This window comes from Aplidium turbinatum, chromosome 6, assembly GCF_918807975.1.
Source record: "Aplidium turbinatum chromosome 6, kaAplTurb1.1, whole genome shotgun sequence".
Classification (NCBI taxonomy): Eukaryota; Metazoa; Chordata; class Ascidiacea; order Aplousobranchia; family Polyclinidae; genus Aplidium; species Aplidium turbinatum.
Window position 1 is genome coordinate 26,915,443 of NC_137477.1, and position 20,396 is coordinate 26,935,838.

A 20,396-nucleotide genomic window follows, 5' to 3' on the forward strand; every position below is an offset into this window, starting at 1 on the left:
ATATTACAGATATTACGATACGCAACAGGTATAGCCTACCTTCAAAAACCTTTTTCACGTCTGGTTGAAGCAATAAATGGCCGCGTATGATGATATAATATATTTTCATGGAAATATAAGTACAGTGTCCAATAAACGAAGGACAAAAATCGTGACATGCAATCAGTGAACTGAAATTACAAAGTAAAGTGATAAAATATAATACATAAAGCTGATGATGGCTGTAGGACGGTAGGTATACGGTATTCAAGGCAATTGTAGTCAGTGTACACACACTTGATAAACTTTGAAAATTCACAAAGGCATTGCACAACGATATGAAATCAAACTTTTACTACCAGTACTGCAATATCAGTCAGAAATCAATCTAAATTACATGTAATTTTCAAGAGCTTGAAAATATCTTTGTAAGTCTTGCACGCTTTACCAAGAATTTCTCATACGACACGGTTCATGATTTGGCGTATAAAATGAAATGGCAAACACATTGTTGTGCTTGGGAACTTAATTTCCAAAAGGCAACGGCGGTACATCTCCGTCTTTGTAGTTTGGATTGACAACGGATGTCCCTGGAAGAAACTCGTTTGCAACAACTCCCGCTGTGTCAGATGATCCCCCTTGGTCAGCTTGGATGCTTATCCCGCCCGAGCGTAAAGCGATGTTCCTCCGGTAATGCAGGACGGCCAACACAGAGAGCAGAAACCACTCGAAAGCACAAAACCAAGACGCCGACTGCAAAGAACTTTGACAATTAAGCAAAGTGATTCGATTGTTCCATTTGCTACCGTTATAGCATTTAAAGATTAACTAAACACCGTAATCAAAAAGTTTTCAAATGTAATATTCTTTAAACATACCACTCCAGAGTGAATTATTTTACATTGGTAAATATCCTCCATGCAGTGCCGGTCTTAGGGTATTTCGGGCTCTGTGCGGAATATGCTTTGTGGGCCCCAATGACAATGATCCAATTCAGTAGCATAGCTAGGTACTTTGAAAGGGGAAGGGGTGGTTTGACCGTCGGCAGACGAAGCCTGATGGCGTGATCGCCGAAGACGAAGCCTGATGGCGTGATCGCCGAAGGCGACACCCAGCGGCAGGGGGTCTGGGGGACCTCCCCCAGAAAATTTTAAAAAATCACTTTGAATTTGGGGCATTCTGAGAGCATGTTCAAAATTTGGGTATGAATATTACTGTAAAATGGTGCTGTCCGGTGGCATAGCAAAAGGATAAAATCATGCATTCTTTGGCATTTTTCGAAAATAAAGCTATGTTGAGTCTGGATGCAACCTATTTCGTCCCCTGAAAAATTCGTACCCCGATTTCGTACCCTGAAATCGGAGTAACAAAATCAAATTTCGACCTATTTCGTCCCCTAAAAAGATCGAGAGAAATTTGAAATGTTTGCGGCAACTCCGATCAGCAACTTCGGCTAGCTATGTTGTTTTTTTTCTCGATCTTTTCAGGGTACGAAATGTTCAGGGAACGAAATAGGTTGCAACCGTTGAGTTTCTATGTTTTCTTGTTGCTAATTCCTTTGTTGAATTCACATGTTGAGTTTTTCAGTTGGAAATGACAAAATTAATGAATTTTCTGAGTAAATTGCGGGCCCCCTAATTTGCGGGCCCTGTGCGATCGCACGGTTTGCACACCCCAAAGACCGGCACTGCTCCATGACACCCGGTACAAATTTAATTAACCAAAGACTTCGCTGATTGGAGATAAAGTTAGAATATGCACATCAGAAGTTAAATTCCTCAGCATATTTTTTGAGGTGTTTCATATTTTCGATTTCAGTTGTACATGGCTTGTGTATATGAAATGTCATGCATCTAACTACGTGAATATGTTTGAGATATACATGTACAACAGTGTGAGATCTGCTAGTCACCATGGTAATGTTTTAATGCCCTACGAACTGTTCAAAACTCATTTAAATCCATTTTATTGCTTAACCCCGTAGGCTTACATGACACTCAATACGTGAATATGCGTCCACCCATACGACAGTTGACACAGAATGGTTCATTTCAATGCGGTCAGTCATTCAGATGCAGTTGATTTGGAGATGCCCGTTTCGGTGCGGACGTTCTTGTTAATTAGAAAAATTGCATGGATCAGGTAGGCGGACAGTCCGAACTGCGTCACAGTGAGGTGAATGTACATTATTTAATCAGTCGTAATTTCATCAACTAACGTTGTTTGACAAAGTTACAACTTAAAAACAAATCGTTAGAATGATAATTACTTTTATAAACCTCCATAGCACTAAAACCGGACTTTTGAGTACGTCCGCACCGATATATCGTAGACTGGTTCTGTCACTTATCTCCTAAGGGTGTCCAGATATTTTTACAGCTTCATTTGCTGGTTGTCACACAGAGCCAACTCATTCGTACTGTAACCGACACCAGACCGAGCAACTGGCAATTTAACAGACACCAAGTTTTTGCCTTTTTTCACTCTCATTCATGAAGGTTTTCAGACACTCGCTCTTCCAAAGCGTTGTAAGACCTACAATATTTGCAAAAGTTCTCATTCCCTTCACAAGAATACAGCAGCACATGGTGTTTGTATTGTAGGCCTGGGACTTACCACCAACGCATTATTATGTTTCGATAAGCAAAGGACCAAACACTAATCACAAACAATGCTAAATCTTAAAGGGATAGTAAAGGAAAAACCTGACTTGGCGATTTTCCACGTTCTTTGTGTTTAACATGCTACCATAAAACGATTTTCAATAAAATTTTGCCCCATTGCGGTCTGATCATCATTGCGCGCGTACTTTTGTCAGAGCTTTCAAACCCAGAATGGGCCTGAGCAGCGAAGCGTGAGACTGTACAGTCTACGTAACAAAAGACGAGCAATCAGCTGATCACGCAACAGTTGTTACTGCCGGCGATTTAACTGTAGGCTATATATGTATGTACATCAAAACATCAGATTTCAACGTCAAAACATCAGACAGTTTGCTCAAAACCTCAGATCTGATGTTAAAACATCAGATGTTGTAACGTGGCTTTTGTTATTGCTGTCTTTTGTGACGTATTCTCGAGCTGTGTTTGCACTTTTTGGTCATTTTGAAAAAAAATGAAAATAAATGAAACATTGGACTTTGGGCCTTGCCAGCGCCATTGAAAACATTTTTTTTTTTCGGTAATGTTTTTTTGAAATGTATTCTTGAATGTTCCATTTAGTATGCCTTTAATACAAAACGGAAACTGTCAACTGTGCAATCGGGTTTGCTATAATCTATAGAGTGATTATAGCCTCCACGGGTTTTCCGTTCTAAAACAGCAAGCTCACTACTACTTCAATTTCCACGTAGTTGCAGTTCAGATGAAGCTCCGTGTTCACTTAAGGTGATACATAAAACCAATACTTGAGAGCAACCCGAGGACAAAGCCAGAGTTACCATTAGAGATGTACCAATATATCGATATCGGCTATTTTTGAGTATCAGTGTCAGCAAAATTTGGGCGACACTAAAAATATAAAATAAAACGCATTCACTGCAAAGTTTTTGCAGTGAAAATATAGTGATTTTTTTGAAGTAGTAACTAACGTCATACTGATGTAAAACAATGACAACCTGTTTAAATTTTTGATACCCGACAGTCCGACACTTTCCATGCCATTGCTACTTCCCAGTCAGCAAATCAGTGGATTTTTACATTGATTCAACGTCTGCGTACGTGAGATCTTTTATAAACTTTTAAATTGCTGAAGTTATTCGCAGACCAACATTTCATTGCATTGACGCAAACTAGTAACGCAACGGAAATAGCAAAGAACAATTACACTGATCTACACGATTTTTACGGTTTGAACTTAGAAAACTGATTTAGAGTAATTTTGGGGTGCCGAATCCGACCTCAGGTTTTTGAGATAAAACAACAAATTGTTACTTTTACCAAAAGTGAAAGATTTGACATTGCGTTTATCATACATACACACTGTGCTATATCCAGTAATCCGTGCCATAGGGTCTGAAATACACCCAACTACAATTTTGATACCAATTTGTTTTGATGCAAAATTATTAACAAAAAAATTATTACAAGCTGAAAGTATAACCATAACCAAGCATCCTCTGTCAATGTTAAGCTTTTCATCACCAAGATTGAAGCAAGCGTATGGCAATGCTGGGCCGGTAACCTTATTAACGGTATTTTGGCCTATCTAACACTAACCTTTCGCTATGGCACTGCATATGTTGGTGATAAACAACGTATAATCTTCCACTTTTGGCAAAAGTTATTTTTTTAAAAATTATTAAAAAATTATTTTTCTGATCATCTCAAAAATCTGATAGGACAGAAGAAAGTCCAGTACGGTATAACTATAAAGGTTAACGTTAAATTACAAACTGATAGAACCAGCATATGAAAAATGATCAAATTTCATGTTTTTTTAACGTCTTGCGATGTAGAAACGATGCAAGATTATACATTTTTGCTGCCTGGGTAGCCTCATCAAGCCTGGCAAAAGCTTCGAGCACTGCTTGCCGAATAATTTGTGTGTGACTACAGATAAAAATTTGTTTAAATTTTATACCTTATACAAACTATAATAGCCTATTGGAGAGTTTGCGCAAACCCTTGGTTAATTTTCAGAAACCCCAATTATGATGTCTGTTTCTTTCCTTTATACCCCAGCCCCAATCATGGTGACCTTTTATAACTAGACACTACTAATACTATTACGACACTGTTGAGATTGGATAGATTGAATCTTTAAAAAGGGATACTGAATCTTTACAAATAAATTTAATAGTTTTATGCAGGGCCGCTGTGAAGATAATTTGGGCCGATATCAATGAGATACTCGAGCCCCAAATCAAAACATTTTTAAGAAACCTGCAATATATCCAAAGAATACCCAGTGGTTTTGTCAACTTCTCGACCCCCTAAAATCATCCCGGACCAGAATCCAAAAGCATCTCCTGGACCTCCCTGTTAATGATACTGGTTTTATGCAAATAAGGTCAAACTTAGCATTCAATTTTACTCTTTGCAAACATCAAAACTGCTTCTTTTTGCGACACTAAAGTATCGGCAAAAATATCAGGATTGGCATCGGCTTAAATCAGGCGGAATGGCCCGTTTCGGCGAGTCCGATTCGGCGAGTCCGATTCGACTAGTCCGATTCGGCGAGTTCCCTATTCGGCGAGAGCCCTTTTCGGCGAGTGCCCTATTCGGCGAGTTTTTGAAATTTTTAAAAGGAAATTATCGGGTATCGTAGCCTAATTGCAATTGCCGTTTTTACATCGTTTTAACGTCGCTAAACGTTGAAATCGTGCAGAAAGGAATAAAAATAAAATGTTTGAACTATTAAATTAAAATTCGTCATATCAGTTCAGTTATTTTTATTTTTGACCATCATATGAAAAACAATACACGTCATTTGTGACGTCAACATAGCAAAGGTAGAAGCGACAAAACGCGAACGTTAAAACGTGCTTGAATTCGTCATGTCAGTTCAGTTATTTTTATTTTTGACCATCATATCAAAAACAATACACGTCAACATAGCAAAGGTAGAAGCGACAAAACGCGAACGTTAAAACGTGCTTGAATTCGTCATGTCAGTTCAGTTGTTTATCTTTCTGATCATGATATCAAAAACAATTCACGTCAACATAGCAAAGGTGTAGAAAAAGGTAAAAGCGACAAAACGCGAACGTTAAAACGTGCTTGTGACCGAAGTAAGTTATTGAGTTGAAAGAAATTTGGCAAGGTTGCATCACCTTCAGAAAAATTTAAGATATGAAGGAAAAATAAAACATAGAAAATGTTACAAAAAAAATAATGTTTATATATGTCTATAAGTTAGTACTTTTGAATAGTTAAAATCATAGGCGCCTAACTATTTTTTTGGCCGTGGGGGCGAAAGCGTGTTTCATCAGCAGCAACGTAAATTCAGCGAAATGTCACGCAGATGGATGACGTAATTATGTCGCCACACTAGGATTGCTTTTATTGCCACACTCGGAGTTATCGCTACGTTCGACCTACCGTTAATTATTATAAACAAAGCTCGACCAAAACACATGCTATGCGTCTGCGTTGGCTAGCGGTTGATGGACTGCGACTCTTTAAGCTAAGCGCAACATAAAGTTTAGCAACAAACTAGATTTATTAGCATGAAACAAGAGACGAAAAGGTATACTGTAAATGGAATGAAAATACTAACTTGATCATATGCTTGAAAATATACCTGTTGAAAGCAAAATCATTCATGTTTACAGCAATTCAACAGCACGTCACCTTTAATAAATTTAAAAGTTGCTGACATCCGTAAACAGCCCTTGAAAAATAGTTACAGAGAGACGTTTGATTAAGTTTTTGACTTGACATTGCTCCCTTTTCACTACAATATCGCAACTTATGGCTGACCAGCTTTCAAGTTCCAATTCGCTGCGATACGCCCGTTTCCGTGTTGCAAATGAAACAAAAGATGCGCATATTCCCCGTCTTTGATCGGGTTTCTATGGCAACGGACGTGTGTGCGCCATGCAGTTTGGGCGAGTCCGTTGTTGTGTTGATTATGCCGCTTGTGCGACTGTGGGCAGTGCGGTTTGTACCAGCCCTTGTAACGTTGGTTAGTGGTAACCTCGGGCCGAGACTTCAAGTTCATTTTCACAGCAACCGATTCACTGCCGCGACAATTCTCTGCAGAGGTTTCGACTTTCGAAAGCGACAGGAGGCTGTTTGCAAGCGCATTAAGTTAAACGCACGCTGCGTCAACGTAGCAAATTATGTTGTTTTTGGGTGCATTCAACATCTGATGACATTGAATCGACGCAAAATGGTAGATTTTTGCTATGTCACAGGCAGCAAAATTAGTCATTTTTACATTGATTCAACGTCTGCAGACGTTAAATCAACGTAAAAATGACAGATTTTTTTTGTCTGGAGTGGGATTGTAGCATCGCTACTCGTTCTAGTGATTATGTACTGCGAAGCTGTTGCGGTTTGCATTTAAAAATGTTTTCCTGCTGCCGATCGCTAGTTCATCTATTGTTTTATGTATCAATGCAGCATAAAAAGTTGCTCCCACGCGGAAATGTGCGTGGGGGCCTGGCCCCCACGGCTTAGGCGCCTATGGGTAAAATGATTAGTTTGGATCAACAAATGTGTGACCTACACTCCTACAGCTTAGATTGAAAGGAAATTATCGGGTAGGCTACCGTAGCCTAGTTATCCCGACCAGCAAAAATTTGTTCCAAGAACCCAGTTAGCCTAACAGTTCATTTTTACATTGTAGTAACAGAATGAAAAGGCTAACCAAATGTGTGGCCTATCGTTTTAACGTCGCTAAACGTTGAAATCGTGTAGAAAAGGGTGCTTTTGCTGACTAGGATACTTTGAAACTGAGAAACATTCACAGAAGCCCTACGATACGTTGCATTTTTAAGATAATGTATTCAGACGTTGAATCAATGTACAAATGAAATGTTATGCTAAATGGGTTCTTGGAACAAATCGTAGGGCTTCTGTGAATGTTTCTCAGTTTCAAAGTATCCTAGTCAGCAAAAGCTCCCTTTTCTACACGATTTCAACGTTTAGCGACGTTAACACGATAGGCCACACATTTGTTTAGCCTTTTCATTCTGTTACTACAATGTAAAAATGAACTGTGTTCTTGGAACAATTTTTTGCTGGTTGGGATAACTAGGCTACGGTACCCGATAATTTCCTTTCAATCCAAGCTGTAGGCCACACATTTGTTGGTCCAACCGTCCAAACTAATCATTTTAACTATTCAAAAGTACTAACTTAGTTATAGACATAAACATGATCTATTTTTTTTTTTGTAACATTTTCTTTGTTTTATTTTTCCTTCATATCTTAATTTTTTCTGAAAGTGTTGCGACCGTGCCAAATTTCTTTCAACTGAATAACTTACTTCGGTCACAAGCACGTTTTAACGTTCGTGTTTTGTCGCTTTTACCTTTTTCTACACCTTTGCTATGTTGACGTGTATTGTTTTTGATATCATGATCAGAAAGAAAAACAACTGAACTGACATGACGAATTCAAGCACGTTTTAACGTTCGCGTTTTGTCGCTTCTACCTTTGCTATGTTGACGTGTATTGTTTTTCATATGATGGTCAGAAATAAAAACAACTGAACTGACATGACGAATTTTAATTTAATAGTTCAAACATTTTCTTTTTATTCCTTTCTGCACGATTTCAACGTTTAGCGACGTTAAAACGATGTAAAAACGGCAATTATAATTAGGCTACGTACCCGATAATTTCCTTTCAAAAATTTCAAAAACTCGCCGAATAGGGCACTCGCCGAAAAGGGCTCTCGCCGAATAGGGAACTCGCCGAATCGGACTAGTCGAATCGGACTCGCCGAATTGGACTCGCCGAATAGTAGCAGACCCTAAAGTGCCTCTCACTCACAGTACATGCTGGCATAACTCAATAAAGTAATGCACTAGGGCTGTTTAAGTATGAGGCCTTCTTGCATAAATGAGTTTTAGTGTAGTACAAAGTTGCATTACTTGATTTTTGTGTACAGAAATATCCATTGTGTTTTCAACTTATCCTTGGAAATTTCCTTCACAATCACATTCTCAAGTCCTAATTTGAAGTTTGTTTTAAGTACCTTGTAGTACTTTGGTTCATTTTTTTAATTTTCTGATAAAAATTGGACAAATATGATGCTCTGGGTTTTTTTATGGGTTTTTTTTTTTTTTTTTTAAAAACCCACCCGGGTTTTTTTGGGTCGGGTAAAATACCGACAACCCTGGCTTAAATATTGGTATCGTATATACATCTCTAGTTTCCACATTGACATTTTTAATGATAAATTCAAGAAATTTGATTTTAATGCGTTTGGCAGGCTACTTTCCTTTTTAAAGTCCTTTTCAGTAATTGAAATACAAAAAAAAAACCTACTGTATAATATACTTTAGTTGTTATTATTTGAATTTCATGTAATAGTGTGTGCAATGAGAATGTAGCAACCTTCAACTAGTTGCCGAAAAAGAAAACAAAATAATTTTCAACAAAATGCAAACTTTAGTTCAAGGATTTCACATTTCGTTCTTGAAGTACCATGACCAAGTACAACACCATATATTCACCTGGGCAGTTGTCAGGTAAGTGTGGTAGTGATGTCCATTGAGTGGATTATTGGCTCCAGTGTACCAGTCATGTGACTGACCATCTGCGCATGTTCTGTAAAGCAGCAGACGGGATTAACACATAAAACAATACATGGTTACAATATGCGGTAATTGGTCAGTCATCAACTTTAAATAATCTATTGCATACAATAATATCATCACAAACGAATGCATTGACCTACTTGATGTCATCTGACTTTGAGTGAGTAACGGACTTGCAGAGTTGTGACACTCCAACGCTCAAAATACAGGAACTGATGAATTTGAGAACGAGCAGCAACACGTTCGCCATCATAGCAGGCAAAACCCACATTTGGGAACTACAAAATAAAGTTAGCATTAATACGAGGATGAACTATTTAAATGAAAAAATAAAACATTCAAACATTTATCCGTAAGTTTTTTTCCAACATCAGATAATTCTCAAAAGCAAATATCTCCAATAATAGACAATTAGTTTCTAAACAGTAAATAAAATAAGCCATATTCTATTATTCAGTAAGTATATTATTTAATAAAACTTTCAAAGCTTTATCTTGTTCAAATATAAATAATCAAAGAAATGGTGTTCTGTTGAAAAACCTTGGTCATAGAAGACACAAGAGCAAATAAAATGATATAATTGCTGAGATAAAACCTCTTCTGTTGAAGATTCAACAAAAGTTCTATTATCACAATAACTGTTAGAAAATGTTTGGAAGATTCCCACAACAAATACTGCACAGATCACTCAAACAAGAATTACAAACTGTATTACATCTGCAGGCCTCGAAATTCACGGCGGACACGGCGTTCATGTCCGCCGTCACAGCATGTGATGTCCGCGGAAAGTACCATCTAGATCGGTCATATTTGTCCGCCGAGAATTAACACAGGAACCAGCGATACTAATCGTCATTGTATAGCACAAACAACTGTTGCGAGAATATAATTTCCCGCGCATCTAAAAAATGTGAATACTGTATCCCTTAGCTTCCATTCAAGCAGGAAAACTTTCGATTTCTACGTTGCTTCAACGATTGACGACATCGAATCAGCGTAACAAAGGTGAATTCTTCGCTAAGAATCGATGGGAGTACCGGTATTTCTACATTAATCACGCGCAACTTAGTTTAAGTCTTACGTGACAATGTCTGGCTTTGACCTCCAGTAATATTGATAAGGCAAGGTTGGTTACAAAATTAGATTCTACGAGTAGGCTACTACAGCAAAAATTGTTAAGTTTTGGTATTACGGGTCTGCTACTATTCGGCGAGTCCGATTCGGCGAGTCCGATACAACTAGTCCGATTCGGCGAGTTCCCTATTCGGCGAGAGCCTTTTTCGGCGAGTGCCCTATTCGGCGAGTTTTTGAAATTTTTGAAAGGAAATTATCGGGTATCGTAGCCTAATTGCAATTGCCGTTTTTACATCGTTTTAACGTCGCTAAACGTTGAAATCGTGCAGAAAGGAATAAAAAGAAAATGTTTGAACTATTAAATTAAAATTCGTCATGTCAGTTCAGTTGTTTTTATTTCTGACCATCATATGAAAAACAATACACGTCAACATAGCAAAAGTAGAAGCGACAAAACGCGAACGTTAAAACGTGCTTGTGACCGAAGTAAGTTATTCAGTTGAAAGAAATTTGGCACGGTCGCAACACTTTCAGAAAAATTTAAGATATGAAGGAAAAATAAAACAAAGAAAATGTTACAAAAAAAAAATAAAATAAATCATGTTTATGTCTATAAGTTAGTACTTTTGAATAGTTAAAATGATTAGTTTGGACCAGTGGTTCTTAACCTTTTTTTCCCCAGCGCCCCTTTTCAGAGATTTCCATAGTCTGGCGCCCACCATAATATAAGGGCTGTAGCCTACTAATGACATTTTCTTCCAAGACTATAAGGCTAGCCTACAGCCAGTAGTAATTAGTTATTAGTTAGTAAGAAAAAACTAGTTTAAGCCGATGTTAGTTTTAATACTAAAAAATCAGCACAGATGTGCCTTAAGGCTCTTAACTTAAAAGTCTTAAGGCACATCTCTGCTGATTTTTTAGTAGTTAGTAAGAGTTACACTAATAACCATTATTGACTGACTATTATTATGACCAGTCCTTATGGTTTGCTTGCACTGCCTGCCCGCTGTCCCTGCCAAAAGCTGACCACAAAATGCCATTTACTTACTACAAGGAAAGGGAAACAATGCCCATTATCAACAACAAAGGCCATGCACAACACCATCCGACGTCCACGCTTGTCGGATGGTGTTGTGCATTGTGCTGTATAGGCCAACATAGAATGCTCTGAGAGAGAATCACTACTTCCCTTGTTAAACACAATCTCTATACTGTATATAGCTCCTCATCCTCTGTGGATTCTCGTACCCCCAGCAGAACTACTAAAGCAAATTTGCAGTGAGGAAAATATCGTTACACCTTCTGAATGTAGCGCCCCCTATAACGCCCCCTGAATATTTCCGCCCCTCTAAAAGTTAACAGCGCCCACTAGGGGGCGGTAGCGCCCAGGTTAAGAACCACTGGTTTGGACCAACAAATGTGTGGCCTACAGCTTGGATTGAAAGGAAATTATCGGGTACCGTAGCCTAGTTATCCCGACCAGCAAAAAATTGTTCCAAGAACGCAGTTCATTTTTACATTGTAGTAACAGAATGAAAAGGCTAAACAAATGTGTGGCCTATCGTGTTAACGTCGCTAAACGTTGAAATCGTGTAGAAAAGGGAGCTTTTTCTGACTAGGATACTTTGAAACTGAGAAACATTCACAGAAGCCCTACGATTTGTTCCAAGAACCCATTTAGCATAACATTTCATTTGTACATTGATTCAACGTCTGAATACATTATCTTAAAAATGCAACGTATCGTAGGGCTTCTGTAAATGTTTCTCAGTTTCAACGTATCCTAGTCAGCAAAAGCACCCTTTTCTACACGATTTCAACGTTTAGCGACGTTAAAACGATAGGCCACACATTTGGTTAGCCTTTTCATTCTGTTACTACAATGTAAAAATGAACTGTTAGGCTAACTGGGTTCTTGGAACAAAATTTTGCTGGTCGGTATAACTAGGCTACGGTAGCCTACCCGATAATTTCCTTTCAATCTAAGCTGTAGGAGTGTAGGTCACACATTTGTTGATCCAAACTAATCATTTTAACCATAGGCGCCTAAGCCGTGGGGGCCAGGCTCCCACGCATATTTCCGCGTGGGAGCAACTTTTTATGCTGCATTGATACATAAAACAATAGATGAACTAGCGATCGGCAGCAGGAAAACATTTTTAAATACAAACCGCAACAGCTTCGCAGTAAATAATCACTAGAACGAGTAGCGATGCTACAATCCCACCGCAGACAAAAAAATCTGTCATTTTTACGTTGATTTAACGTCTGCAGACGTTGAATCAATGTAAAAATGACTGATTTTGCTGCCTGTAACATAGCAAAAATCTACCATTTTGCGTCGATTCAATGTCATCAGATGTTGAATGCACCCAAAAACAACATAATTTGCTATGTTGACGCAGCGTGCGTTTAACTTAATGCGCTTGCAAACAGCCTCCTGTCGCTTTCGAAAGTCGAAACCTCTGCAGAGAATTGTCGCGGCAGTGAATCGGTTGCTGTGAAAATGAACTTGAAGTCTCGGCCCGAGGTTACCACTAACCAACGTAACAAGGGCTGGTACAAACCGCACTGCCCACAGTCGCACAAGCGGCATAATCAACACAACAACGGACTCGCCCAAACTGCATGGCGCACACACGTCCGTTGCCATAGAAACCCGATCAAAGACGGGGAATATGCGCATCTTTTGTTTCATCTGCAACACGAAAACGGGCGTATCGCAGCGAATTGGAACTTGAAAGCTGGTCAGCGATAAGTTGCGACATTGTAGTGAAAAGGGAGCAATGTCAAGTCGAAAACTTAATCAAACGTCTCTCTGTAACTATTTTTCAAGGGCTGTTTACGGATGTCAGCAACTTTTAAATTTATTAAAGGTGACGTGCTGTTGAATTGATGTAAACATTTGTTTGTTTGTTTATCTTTATCCTGCATTGCGGGAAAGCGGACTTGAGCGCTATGCATCGGTGTACGCCTTCCGACATACACCTGACCCACGCTGCAGCCGACGGCAATGTCTGTTTTCCGGTTGTCTACTTTACTTATGACTTAAATTTGGTACTACCCATTACTCGAAATCGATCACTAGGTAGAGGCAATTATCGTTAAGTTTCTTGCCCAGAGAAACAACAGCAAGTGCGGGTGGCTGGAGTCGAAATGAATGATTTTGCTTTCAACAGGTATATTTTCAAGCATATGATCAAGTTAGTATTTTCATTCCATTTACAGTATACCTTTTAGTAAACCTTTTCGTCTCTTGTTTCATGCTAATAAATCTAGTTCGTTGCTAAACTTTATGTTGCGAATCGCCGAATCGGACTAGTCGAATCGGACTCGCCGAATCGGACTCGCCGAATAGGGGCCATTCCGTGGTATTACTGTGAGAAAGAAAAGGCCAGAGAAAATTCACTTTCGTTAAATGATACGCAAAAATAAACCTAAAGAAAAAAGCCTAGTGAAACTTTGCCCATTAAAAAATAGTAGCGTTGGTGTAGAAGTTTTCCGACTCGTGCCCAGAGCATTGTGACGCAAGAAGCCACACAACCTCGTTCGGTGGAAGTTAATCAGTTATGCAGCGTATTAAGCAGCTACGCAGCGCTTTGACTCTTCAACCGCACGTCGTTGGTCTGATGAAAGCCTTTCAGATTGACTTCTTTGAAATTTTAAAAAGCCTTTTAAACCGTACCTATAGTTAGCCTATCAAATGGCGAAGAACTATCAAGATAAAGTGATTATACTGATTAAGCATGACGTTTGACGCTAAAACTGGCGTGTACGCCGTGAAACTTAATTTGTCCGCCGAGATAGCTGCTCAGACCGGACACGTTTGTCCGCCGTCAACAAAAACGAATTTCGAGGCCTGTATCTGTATATAGTGTATATATACATTTTCATGTCACTAAGTATGATATTAAAGCGGACATTTTGCAAGACAAAGAAAACATTTCAAGGAATTACTGCACTACAAATCTTCTATAACATACACTACTTACGCGTTATCAATTGATTTGTACAATGCATATGCTGAGTAGCTTCCATACGCCAGAGGAAATAAAATGGTAAAAATTGTTAAGTAAGTGCAAAACTCGCACATGCTTTTACTGCCAAATGTGTTGACTTTAATGGTGTTGTTGGGGAAGGATTCTACTTTCGCTGATAAAATACATTGGCCTCCAAAATCATTCTGCAAAAATTTCATAAACATTCTGCATTCAATCATTTGCAAAATAGCCACTACAATATTGCCCGAAAAAGATATTAATTTGTCCTTAAATGTTAATAGTGTAGGCTATGAAAGTATTATTTATATATATTATACCGATTAAAATCAATGGTTTTCAACCTGGGGGTAGCGAGCTATTTTTGGGGGGTTACAAGACACCTGAAAATCTAGTGCCTATCTTTTTCAATTGTTGTTTTCGAGAAAAGAATAAAAACTCTGTTTTCAGCAATCAAACATTCCCTGACCCGGCTCTCAGAGGTTACAAAGGCTTTAACAATAGGAAAGCATTTGATAATTTCACCAAGTAGTTGTATGTTTCTTTGTGCAGACTAAAGTTAACCAGCAACCATGTTATAGCAAAAAAGCGAGGTTATTTAGAATCCTAGGATTTTAATTGCCAGTATCGTTTCCAACGGTACTAAAAAACCTTAATATGTGCTTTGCATGATAGTTCTTTTAGCAACAGTTCCATGCATTGACAAGCTTGTTAAAAAGATGCAGCAACATTGCAACAACCATCTCATTGAAACCGATTCCAATAAATCCATTGAAGATTGCTATAAAGTCAAGCAGCAAAAATGTAGCTTTTATCCAATATTTTTTCTCTTAATCTAGCCAAGCTTGACAGGAAATGTAAGCAATACATTGGGCGAAATGTAATAAAAGCAGTAGCCAAACGAAATCAAGAAAACACGTTTTTAATTTTAGAAGTTTAGCTTGTGACATTAAAACAGAGAAACGAGACATAAACTGGATGTCGGCATATGAAACAAAATTTGGGCAAATTTTTCATTCAATATGCTTTTATTGAATAGTCGCGAGGCTACATTGATTGCTCTTGCTGAAGTGCAAATAAGATTGAAAGCCAATGAATTAAACAATCAATGTGGTCGATTTTATTTAGATACGGTACATATAGGCTACATATTTTTCTTAATGCTTAGAGTCAATTATCAAATGAACCTGAACAGTCATGAAATGCTTAAAACAAGGGTTCCAAATAAATTCACCCCATAGGAAAATTTCATCTGTCATATTCTGAAGCCTGAGCAATACCTACATTTTGAAACGAAATAGTTGGTAGGAGTAAATTTATTCTTGATTCTTCAGTAAGGGGTAAAGTAAAATGTTTAGAACCTCTGCTTTAAAATCATGCAATAGCTCTACAATTTGTAAGTATAATATATTATATGGAAACTGGTAGGAAACTTGAAAATAGCACATTCTTATTTGTTATTTGTCAACAGTATATATATTTATATACCTGTAAGTCTGCAACACAACCTTTACCCAATACTTAACAGTGTAACATAAATCGTTCTTGAAAACTACTCAATTGAATTACCCTACAACTCAATAAAGTACTGAATCGTTAAGCTCTTTTTGATATTGACCTGACCATGTATCTTGGTACAGTATCAAACTATATATACAATACATGTATAGTATACATAACATAAAATCAAATATAGTTATTACTATCTGAAGCCTTTACAAATTGTTTCACCTTTATATTATTTTTTCACCTTTATTATATGTATACATAACATATATATACATGTATCTTGGTACAGTAACTAACTGTGGTACAGTATCAAACTATAAACTATCAAAAAACTAAAGTGGTCATGGGCAGGTCATAGTGTTGGGCGACATATCGAATTTTCGATACGATACGATATCTTTTCAATATCGATATTTATTTCAATATCGTTCGATAACTCGTAACTGCAAACCCCTACAAAAACGTTGCCGAAGCCAAACGGCAAAAGTTGATATTGCCTCGGCAATTGCTGTGAACGTTTATTACGAAAAAAATTGTACCAAACATGGAAAACGAGAAGCGAAAAATATGCTAGAGTAGTCTATCACGAGTCACGACCGCACTGTTTGATTTGTTGTGATGTAATAATACCAAATGTAGCGATAAAGCGAGCAACGCGATACGCACGCTGTTAAGATAATAATTCACGTTGAATAACTCACGGGGAGGAAAAGTAAGTTAATTTTGGGTTGATTCAACGTTCGAGTCAGCACAAATCGATTTAATTTTCCCGGCTGGTCTCGTGGTTTTATGGCGTAACAACAATGCCCAATAAGAAATTTACATTTGTTTTACATTAATTCGACATCTAGCGAAGTTGAATTATCATAAAATAACGTTAATTGCTCAACCAAGTACCGGTAACAAATTAATCGCTCCCTGCGAGAAGATTGCTTCGATTTAGGTATGCACTAACATAATTTTGGCACAGTTGGGATACTGCGAGCAACACAAAGTCTGTTTGATGAAGAACTAGATGTCAGAATCGGAATCATCAGATGCTGTATCGGAGGATGAGGTTGTCGTGTCATCACTGGAATCGGACACATCAAGAGGCTCATCGCTTGGCTGTAAATCTACACTGCCTTCGCCGTTCGCAATGAAGCGTCCACGTTTTGCCGCTTTCGTGCTTTGATACCCATCCACACGCCTCTTTCGCAGAGCTCCATCAGGGTGTTGACTAAGGAGCAAATCTATGGCTGTGGAATAACGACTGGGAGAAATGTCTAACCCTAACCTTACAAGCGCTCTTGTGGCCTCGGCATTTTTATTGCCGACGCTAATGCGCCATTCATGCATCTGCGTCGGCAATCACCTCGGCAATTGCCGACACTAATTTCGAAAACTGAGAAACTCTTTAAGAAAAGAGTACAAAAATAGTACAAAATATCGAAAAGTATCGAAATATCGAGTATATTTTCAAATATCGTATCGTTTTGTTTTTTTCAATATCGCCCAACACTAGCAGGTCATATAGTGATGGCTAACAAATTAACAACTTAAACACCTTGGGAAAACAAACGCAAGTGTAGACTGTGTAGAGCGCCAAAAAAGAGATGGAGAGATGAAATTTACAAAGAATGTGAAACAACCAACTGGTAGGCTATACAAAACTGGATATTGGCAAGAAAAGTGGAAAGCCTTCGCAAAGCAGTGGGGGTTACCATGGGCTGAAAATGATAATAATCATATTAAAAATATGTGACAACAGCTTGCATAGAGCAGTAAACACTGTAAAGTTATGTATATGATTGTGCACATGATGACACACAAGTGCAATAAACTGAAATGATTTTAGTGATTTTCTTTTCCAAAATGACCATGTAGCCTTGTTGCATGACATGTCAAAAACTGCTTCATGATAGAAATTTACATGATTAAAAAAAATGACCATACCATGCTTTTCATGGATTTGCAAGTAATGGAAAGAAAAACAAATGAATTTGTAGTTTCTAACAAATAGACGATAAACGGAGTCTGATTAACAACTTATAACCTCAGAAAATTGAGATACTTCGGACAGATAGCAAGAAGCAAATCGTTGGAAAAGTTCAATGTTGACTGGGATGGTGCGGGGCAAACGAACAAAAAGACGACAAAAAATGAAATATTTTGACAATATCAACAAGTTGCAGAAATAAAAAGCATGCTGGAAGCATGAATAAAAACAAAAGACAGAACAAAATGGAGGCAGTTCATATGGAAGATCACACCTGATCAATCTGTTGAAGAGAAGTACTTTATAATTCAGAAAGCATGACTTTTCTAGCTCTCAAAAAAGCTCAATGGAAAGAGTCATGGTAGCCCAACCAGCCCCAAGTCACACCAGGCACTAAAGTACCACCTGGCTCAAACTTGCCAAGAATGAGTGACTTTAAATTGCCTTTGTACATACTCATGTTGGTCGCTTCAAACACAAAATGTTTTCCAGGGGTTTGTGTGACTCACCAGCCTGTGTTTGCAGCAAACCTCTAACAGCACAGTTTCTCATAAATCACAGTCCAGTGTTTCGATACGCAGAGCACGTGGATCTCATAGAGTAGACCCCAGTGATATGAAGACATTGTACTTGTTGCAGCAATTGGGAGATGTTGCCTGAATTGCTGCCTTTTCTGGACTTCTTTGGCAAAAGGGGTTCTATTTTTTCATGTTCTTTTTTGCTTGCTTAGACTGGTATAGAAATTGAATTTTAACCTTCTCATCAGTCATGTCACAAAAAGGCTTTCTCAAAAATATGGCAGCATACAAGATCCAGTAATGAATGCAGTTGTTTTATAAGTGGATTACAATAAGTTTCAACATACTCATACCTGCACCAAGCCAACAGGTACAGAAGAAACCAACTCTGTGATTGCAGTAGCCAAGTATATAAGAATAGCAGGTCCAACAATGAGATCAATCTTAGGGCAAGCCATGGACACCAAATAACTACTACAAGATGCACTTAATAAACTAAATCCCAGTAAAGCAACGATGCTGTCAAACCAAACGAATGCAGATTACTAATCTAACTTATATAATCTCTTAGGCCTAATTACCGGTTAGCTACAATGCTTGTTTTCGCATGAGCATTAAACAGTTCACCGAATTGCCACCTAAGTTTTGCTGTTAAACAGCAAAATTAAATAAATATAAATTTAATTGAACCGAAAAGCATCCAATCAGGGCATTCTAATGGATGAAATACGTCAACCGGGGTGACTTTGTTCACCGGGGTGACTTTGATCAGACTCTGTTTTGGCTTTGTAATCGCCAATTTGAGTATTAGGACTTCGCTCAAGTACTTCAGACCACATCCTTGGAATTTGAGCGAAGTCCAGTTACTCAAATTGGCGATTATAAAGCTAAAACAATGTCTGATCAAAGTCACCCCGGTTGACGGGTAACTAGCGAGCAACAAGACTTCAACAATCATAAACTTCAATCTGTCAAAATCAGTAACCGGGCCTGCGTCAGTGATTCAAAGCACCTTCATCTACAAGTACGCAAAACTGCCAGGATTAAGCTCTGCAAGAAGCTTTCCAAGTCCGAGGATAAACATTCAATAAATCAAATCAATCAAGCATCAAGCTCACATACCGTACCAAACTTGCAAAACGCAATATGCAAACCAAACCCGACCAATCATCCAACGCCAAATTACGTCATTGGTAGACCTACTACGTCAGAGTTGCCAGGTTGATAAACGCGTTTTTTGCCACAAGACACAACAAAATTAGAGAAAATTAGTCAGTCCCTATATCGACCCTAATAAAAATCAAAAACCCTATCAAAAACTCTGAGATTCGTTTAATGTGTTTTTCTTTACATATGTTATTATTGATTTTCTCACGTTCATAGCCATTTCTCGTATCTTGTGCTTTTGAGTTTTCTTATGCATAGGTTGGTTGGTTTGTTCTTGAATCTTTATCCTCTGACTGACAAAGCCTTGATAGGTTATTCCTGGTAGTTTCGCATACTTCTAGAGGCTCTTTGACACAGGGCCGGTTAACGAGATTGGCAGAGTGAATTTTTCCGATTGTTGAAGTGTTGTTGCCGGGGAATTATTCTATTCACTAGGTGCCGCTGAATGGAGAGCAGCCCTGAAATGCGTTGCTCAAGTGCACACCCCGAGAGTCGAACTTGCACCGCGTCACCTTGAGCCGGGTGCGTAACCACTGAGCTAACGGGGTGGACATAAGTAAGTTATCGAATACGTTACCTAACAAATAACAATTCAATTTATTTTTTCTTTTGGTTGGTTTTAAATCTTTACGGTACTTATTTTTTTTGTGTGGAACCTTTTTGTCCGCTTCATGACCGAGTGGTAAAAAGGTCTGCACGAACTTCGAAATAAAGTTGGTTCAACTCCGCTCCAGAACACGCGGTTTGTCTTGGCAAAGATAGTTAATAGCATGCTCCAATAACGGAAGCATCTGACTCGAAGACTATATATAGCCTACCCAACAGCATGACCCTTCGCTGTTGTCTGTTGTATCTATGATCGCAGTTTTCCATGTTGTCACAATGGGCGCAACACAAAAAGAGCATAATTATTACATCCTCGGATGCTTCGGACTAAAATAAATCTCTGAAAGTATTCC

The 20,396-nt window shown here is 38.3% G+C and overlaps 1 protein-coding gene across 1 annotated transcript; it reads right to left on the minus strand.

Moving 5' to 3' along the window:
* Window positions 1-85: 85 nt before the first annotated feature.
* On the minus strand, window positions 86-18,785 carry LOC145772864 (transmembrane protein 179B-like). Its single transcript, XM_082584745.1, has 5 exons — window positions 18,624-18,785; window positions 14,260-14,450; window positions 9,334-9,471; window positions 9,110-9,203; window positions 86-732 (listed from the first exon to the last, which is right to left on the minus strand). Exons 1-5 carry the CDS (start codon window positions 18,726-18,728, stop codon window positions 505-507), a joined length of 756 nt encoding a protein of 251 aa, XP_082440871.1. The 5' UTR covers window positions 18,729-18,785; the 3' UTR covers window positions 86-504.
* Between the last annotated feature and the right edge of the window lie 1,611 nt (window positions 18,786-20,396).

Excerpts from the sequence above, each read along its gene's own strand:
- LOC145772864 (XM_082584745.1), bottom strand. The coding sequence starts at position 18,728 with ATGGCTTGCCCTAAGATTGATCTCATTGTTGGACCTGCTATTCTTATA. Across the intron at positions 9,472-14,259 it reads TACAAATCAATTGATAACGC|TTCCCAAATGTGGGTTTTGC; the intron begins GTAAGTAGTGTA and ends TTTATTTTGTAG. Across the intron at positions 733-9,109 it reads CTTACCTGACAACTGCCCAG|TCGGCGTCTTGGTTTTGTGC; the intron begins GTGAATATATGG and ends AGTTCTTTGCAG.